Raw genomic sequence first — 7161 nt, forward strand, 5'->3', positions numbered from 1 at the left:
ACTTTTCTCACTACACAAAATTTTCTCCTTCTCCCTCCACTCTCTAGCTACACGTCCTCACCCCCACTTCTTCCAATCCTCACAAATTAATCCAAACAAGAGTAAGCAATCCAACATGTCATGGTTCTAAGTTGATCCTTACCATGATTAAAATCTAATTCAAGCTTGATTTCTCCTACCTTTCTCCCTATAGTCAACCGAACTTCATTCTTCTTTTAAGGAAATTGGGAGTCTTGCAAGGATAGGGTGATTTAAGCTTTGTATGCAAGGGTAAGTGAAGTTGATGATAGTTTTCTATTTTGGTTGCTAAGATCAAAGTTTGAACTAAAAGCTCAAGTTGGGAAAGCTTATACTAGTAAGAGTTATTTTAAAGAAGGTGAGAATCCTAAATTTAAGCTTGAATTGAATTGTTAAGTATGAATTGTTGATTAAACTTTATGGGTATGTGATTTGTGTGTGAAAGATATGATTTCTATGATAATTTCATTTTAGAGTAGCTTGGTTCATGAAAGGAGATGATTAGTGAATTTTGTTTGATGATCATTGTTGATGGTTTATTGCTAATGTAAGTGAGATGAGTTGGTGATCAAAGTGGAGTATTATTGTTAAAGTGGTTGTACTTGAACCTTATGAAAATTGGGTAAAAGCTTCGTATGACATATTCGTAGTATGTTCGTGATATATCTTGTTGTGTAACCTGGAATAAAGTAATAATTAGATTTTTGGATTCCTCATTCAATTCCCTACAGTTTGGACATAAATTTCATGTGATTCTGATTAGTAATGAACTCGGAAAGTGCGTTTGAAGTTGGATAATTCTGCTGGAAAAAAAAAAAGCTTACGGGTTTTGTCATGATTTTTGCGAAATGAGTTAAATTGTGGATTTAGACTAGTTAGAAAGGGCAGAATTGAACGCCTATGATTAATAAGAGTTTTGATCGAAGTTTGGGATGAATTCGGAAAACGCAGAAGCCATAAGCTATAGTTAAGATGTTTCGGATAAAAGTGCTTACGGAGCACACCGGGAGCTTAATTAGGACTCAAGCAGCGCGGAGACTTCAGAAAGTGTTAAGGTGAATTCCTTTAGTTAGAAAACCCACCTTTGGGTAGTAAATTATATCATTAAATTGTTAATGTGTGATTATGATTTATTAGAATAAATTGGCATAATTGTAGTATGATTATTATGTCATATGATTGGTACATTTAAAATAGAATAAATATGAGATAGTAGAGTGATTATTTCTGAGTTAGGTATTCTTGATAGTGTATTTTAAAATCTCTTTTATGTTAATAAGTATGTTTATGCTAGTATAAATGTTGGAGGGAAATTCTATCAAGACAAATGAGGTATATAATTATAGAAATGATTTGAAAGAAAATTTGAAAAGCAGCCTATGAGTAAAATGCTCATAGTGAATTATAGAAAATCACAGAAAAATGGAAATGAGTAAAAAAAATTGAAATGAGTAACATGCACAGAGAAAAAGAAAGAAAAAAAAATATAATAAAATGAGAAAAACTCCGTTTGCTACAACGAGAGATAATGTAGCCTATGACGTACGGGTCATAGTAATGAATTTTTATCCGTTTGCTACAACGAGAGATAATGTAGCCTATGACGTACGGGTCATAGTAATGAATTTTTATCCGTTTGCTACAACGAGAGATAATGTAGCCTATGAGGTACGGCTCATAGTAACGAATGAAATGTATAATTAATGATATGAAATTTTAAGTCAAGAATTATTCGAATAATATTTGAAAGAGAGCAAAAATTCAATTATGGAACCAAGGAAAAATTCTAAGGTCTCTCCAACATGAATACTAACATAGCATACGCATATTAACATGAAAAATTATGTTTAGAATGAGTTAGCTACGAAGAAATATTTCATGGGCATTTTACCAATAGTTGGAAATGAGGAATTTTAGTTATGGAACTCCGGCTTAGTTAGCCGAAACTAGTTGTTATCGGAAAAGAATCAAAGACATACTCAAATAAGTATGTCAAAGTATAAGCTATACCAGAATACGATAGATCGGATATATGTTTATGATTAGTATTATGTTTATGATTGAAGTTATGAGTATAACTATATTTATTATATGATTTGTTCAGAGAATATTTATTTATTTTATAATTTTAATGTATCTGACGCCAAGTTTAACACACATGATAGATATCCTAGGTTATTTCTAGTAGGGGTGTTTCGTCCTTGATGGCCGACCCTTTTATTTATGTATATTCTAGTGTCAATTGATGTATCTGCAGCTATTTGGATGTCTAGGATGTTTTATTTTGAATTGTACAAGTAGTATGAAAATAAAGATGTTTTTGGAGATTCTGGCTGATATAACATTTTTAAAACAGGATTTACATCTTGGAAATGTTGAAAATACAGAGGAAACTCTATCAAAATTTCAGTGAATATTTTTTTGAAATGAAATTCAAATTGGAATTTTTATTTATTTATTACAGTTGTCAAGTTTAATAGGCTTGCCGGGCTAGAATGATCTAGTTCGTGCGCCGGTCACGATGATTGTTTTTGGGTCGTGACAAGCAAGCAATAATATAATCAGAAGTGCTATACAATGCGAAAAGAATAATCACCTCAAACTCAAAGCATCAATATCTGCTAGCTCCTTGAAATGTGATATGGAAGAATTGGAGGATATTAAGAAGATGCCTTTAAATGGAGCCCTCTAAAGGTGGAATTAGACTCTTTTCATTAGTTTTTTTTTTTAAGGAACTCTTTTCATTAGTTGTTTTTGGATCGGATACTAAACTTTTTAAAATAATGGATAAAGTTTGCAATAGACTACTCCTTTCGTCTCAAATTATGTGTCGTTTTGAAGAAAAAAAATTGTCACAAATTATATATTGCTTACAACATCAATAAAACATTAATGTTATTTTTTTTATTATATCATTAATTATATATTACTCTTTTTTTTAATTCTTTAATTTATCTTTTCCATATCATTTATTACAGATAATTCACTAAACCAATTCACTCCTATGTCACACGGTGGACGCCAATTGTTGTGAATTCGGACTCAAAATCACACCAATACAAACAATGATGTGTGGAACAAAGGAAAGTAGTAACCAATATCAAAGTAAACACAAGCAATAACAACAATAACAACACCTAGATCTAAACTAGGAATCAAAGTGAAAAACTCAAAACCACAAGCAAAAGATAAGGAGAGAAGAGAAACAAACACACCAAGAAATGTTTACCCAGTTCGGTCCAACTTGATCTGCTCTAGGGGAGAGATTGATCTCCCAATCCACTATCAATGAGTTCTTACAAAGAGATACAAATAAGTTACAACAAATTAGCTTCAACAAGCTCACAAAGAACAAACCTAATTTCTACCCATTTTCCCAATCTCACCAATGAACAAGACACTCAATGATTTTCACTCAACCAAGGTGTTTACAATGTTTCCCACCCCAAGAGAACCCTAATCAAAGACCCTCAACCCTAAAGTTACCTCCTTTGATTTCCCAAGTTTTCCTCTCTTGAAGCTCTCCTCAAAATCTGGACAGAAACACTTAAATAGTACCCTGCAACTGTAAAAATCGTGTCACGGTTGCCAAAATCGTGTCACGATTTCCCAAATCGTGTCACGTTTTGCCTCCAGGGCCAACCATGCATTCGACATCAGAAATTGTGACACGGTTGCCAAAACATGTCACGATTCTTCACAAACCCAAAGACTCAATTTTGAGTCACAATACAACAGTTTGCATTGTGCATAAATAGGCAATGATGATTAATGTATATGAAGAATATTTATAAAGTCTCTCATGTTTTCCTTTGGTACTCTCTAGTAGGGTAATGACTTAGTTTTAGAACTTAGTCTCTAGGTAGACATGTGCACTTGCATGGATCACGTAACATTTAATAATTATATAATTTTTTTTTTTAAGAATAGGAAAAGCAATTATGTTAATATTGTGAAATGTTTAAAAATGTTAAATAAAAATTATTAGCATTAATGTATTAATTATGTTTGAGAGAGGTTTTGATGGGTTTATATAATAATATTATTAAAGTTAAAAATATAGTAATTATAAGTTTTAATTTATCGTTCTCTAAAAAAAACTCTTTGTTGTTGTTAAGAAGTTGAAAATGATATACCTTTTTAATAAATAATTTTTTTTTGAAGGAATAAGTTTTTAATAAATAATTATTGTTTTTCAATAAAAATACTTTTAGTTACTTTAACATGTGCAATATTGCATATATTAGACAAACTTGAGAAGAAGAAGAAAAAAAATTCATTTACCCATATATTTTCCACCCCTCCCCTTCAAACTAAAAATTTCCAAACATAATGTAAAAAAATTTAAACTTTTTAACCATCCCAATGTCATTGACCCAACAAGACCAGAAACTACAGCCCTTGATGAATAAAAAAAGGTTTGTAGTTTCGATGCCTTGCTGGATCAATGTTGTTGGGATATCAACCAAACACCAAGCAACTACGTTAGTTGATGTTTCATATGCCATATTATATTATAGAGAACAAGTTCATATGTTATGTTTCTTTGCTAGCAATGTGGGACTAGAATGACCATATTTTTACTCTCTACTATCACACGTCATTTGGAACTTTTAACTATATTAGTACAATCTTTAATATTACGTTTGCTCACCAGTTTCTCATCACTGTTTTTTCAGTTCATTCATCACTTTGATTGAATAAGTTATCCACCATTTGTGCAAAGGTGTAGCATTTGTAGTAAACAGTTCACACTAGTTTAGTTAATTCATATATATGATCTTCATATTGAGTCCCATTGTCCCTAATTCTCCTTTAGAACCATTGTGGTTGCAGATTGTAGTCATCATTGTCCTCTATGGAATTGGAAGGCCTCTATTAACAATTTGTTGGATCTATCAATATGTTGTTCCAGCTCCTCTTTGACAACAACTTAAGAAAATTGAAAATATTGAGAGAATTGAGACACTGGGTAAATGTATGGCCAACGTATTTTCAGTTCCAAATCAAATAATTACTTTTGTCCTTATCAACATTTCAGATACACGCTTATATATAGTTATCGACTAACGTATCCATCAAAAATCAGATCAAACATAAGATGGTATAACCGATTAAACTTATTTCATTATTCAGTTTACAAGAATGCTACTTGATAAGAAAAGATTGTTTCAAATGTAGGTAGGAAAAGAAACAATTCATATAATATTGTAACAGCATATGAGTAGGGCTAATTTATATGAAAGCTATTTGGCTCAATGTGAATGAATGCATAATAACTTGAACCTATTTAACTAGAGGCACTAAGCTTTGATGTGATTACATTTATAGGCTCCAATTCCTTCATAGTTTCTTGTTCAGCAAGGTTCTTAATATCCATTGGATAAGTGAAGCCTAAATTATTATATGAATTATAAGACCTTATTGCAGTGACTAGGTTCCAAGCCTCAGTGGTATGGAATTCATCCCAAAACACATACTCTCCCCTATTATGGCATGGCCTTTCATCAGGAATACACCCTCCAATCAATCTTGTTTTGCAACAAGGAGCATTTGCAACCAAAAAACCTGAAATCAAACACAGTAAAATTGATTTTAATTATAGTATATGAATTGAAGTTTAAGTAAACTAAAATAATTACCATTTAAATTCTGGTAATCAGATTCGGATGTACTGTTTATAAATATGAATTTGGAATCAGCAGAGAACTTATTATTGAAATGATCCACTAGAGATTTAAGCTTGGAATTAAAAATGAATGCAAGGTCATTTTGCTCCTCAACACAAGACCCATCTGTCCCATGAGTAAAGATGGCACTTGGAGTGCAGCCCAATAGGCCTAACCCAGGTAACACATATTTTCTTGCTCCAATTTCATGTAAAGCCTGTTACATATACCAAATGCTTCTATTATAAACCATCAATAAATGTGAAAGCAAAAGTGAAACACAAAGTTCAAGTGGATACCTGTAAATTCAAAGATAACTCTTCAATTAGAGCTTCAGCATACTGCTGAGGGCTATAAATGTGGCTTGTTGGATATAATTGGGGAAGAAAATAATTGTTTATGTAATCATTACTACCAATATGCACATAATACAAGCATTTGTTAAGGTATTCTTGAGCTTTGTTAAGACTTCCAAGTCTGCTAGCAATTTGAGAAACTATAACTTTGTGATTTTTTAACTGTAATCCCAAACTGATGACAAAACCCTGTAACAATACAAATTTATTTAAAGATGAACAATCAAAGAAATGAAAAGGTTCTTTGATTTCTAATTTATTTAAACCTTAGCCATGCTTGTCTCAATACGAATTCCAGCTGCGCCAGATGCATAGTTCACACCTTTGAGTATGTCTGAGCCATTAATGTTTGCAAATGGTGGAATGAAGTTCTCAAAGCCAAGAAGCTGAGCTGCAATCAAAATAACTTCATAGTTTGAGATGAATCAAAAGTTTAAGGTAACAAGAGAAAAGAACAAAGAAAAACACTTCATGGTTCATAATATGGATAAGTTAAAAGGATGTTACTTATTATGTCAATTGAAGTTCGACCGTTGGTAAATCTTCCGGTTGGTCCCATCGGAAAGTCAATTCCATAAGGTTTATAGTTACATTTTGCAGAGGTAGGAAGGTTATTGTTGTTTCCACTATCAGATAAAGAGTCTCCAAAGATAAAAAGACAAGGCACTTGGGATTTTCCATTGACACATTGTTGCAAATAGCTTACAAACAAGATAAGAATAGGCAACACCAACCATGTCTTTATTATAGATTCCATATCTAAGTAGAAAATCTAATGAAGCTAGCCAATCCAGGAAATAATTAAGGAACCAACCGATAGCAAGATGAAGACATATTGGTTTTTGGCAAAGTTACATTACATTAAATACACATACTACTTCTAACCCACTTAGGTTGGTATGGTGGTATTGAGAATAGTCACCACTGTGCGGCGGTGAAAATTGTGGGTGAGTAGATTGTACCTCTATCCAAGGCAAGGTAAACATTCGGATTCTAAGAGAGTTTACAAAGATACTAACAAGATTTAAACTCATGACTTTCGTATCCAAAGCTTATCATTTTACCGGTAGAACTAGTCTTTAGAGTTGCAAATATCTTATTGCATACCATAAAGATAT

The 7161-nt window shown here is 32.1% G+C and overlaps 1 protein-coding gene and 1 long non-coding RNA gene across 3 annotated transcripts; one reads left to right on the forward strand and one right to left on the reverse strand.

Moving 5' to 3' along the window:
* LOC146944211 (uncharacterized) lies at positions 1-3943 on the forward strand. Its single transcript, XR_015025878.1, has 3 exons — positions 1-1073; positions 2499-2712; positions 2997-3943. It is a non-coding gene; the product is annotated as an uncharacterized LOC146944211 (long non-coding RNA).
* A 1209-nt stretch (positions 3944-5152) lies between these two features.
* On the reverse strand, positions 5153-7161 carry LOC146944212 (GDSL esterase/lipase At1g29670-like). 2 transcript variants are annotated; one of them, XM_085742623.1, is made up of 5 exons: positions 6551-7161; positions 6310-6434; positions 5987-6232; positions 5661-5904; positions 5153-5586 (listed from the first exon to the last, which is right to left on the reverse strand). In XM_085742623.1, the coding sequence occupies exons 1-5, from the start codon at positions 6798-6800 to the stop codon at positions 5309-5311; spliced, it is 1143 nt and encodes a 380-aa protein (XP_085598749.1). In that variant the 5' UTR covers positions 6801-7161; the 3' UTR covers positions 5153-5308. The 2 variants fall into 2 exon arrangements, with proteins under 2 accessions (XP_085598749.1, XP_085598747.1); XM_085742621.1 differs by having other exon boundaries at positions 6310-6449.

This window comes from Medicago sativa, chromosome 2, assembly GCF_051527215.1.
Source record: "Medicago sativa cultivar Bolivia chromosome 2, Bolivia_mono, whole genome shotgun sequence".
Taxonomy (NCBI): Eukaryota; Viridiplantae; Streptophyta; class Magnoliopsida; order Fabales; family Fabaceae; genus Medicago; species Medicago sativa.

Excerpts from the sequence above, each read along its gene's own strand:
- LOC146944212 (XM_085742621.1), bottom strand. The coding sequence starts at position 6,800 with ATGGAATCTATAATAAAGACATGGTTGGTGTTGCCTATTCTTATCTTG. Across the intron at positions 6,450-6,550 it reads AACTTCAATTGACATAATAA|TTATTTTGATTGCAGCTCAG; the intron begins GTAACATCCTTT and ends CAAACTATGAAG. Across the intron at positions 6,233-6,309 it reads TTGAGACAAGCATGGCTAAG|GGTTTTGTCATCAGTTTGGG; the intron begins GTTTAAATAAAT and ends GTATTGTTACAG.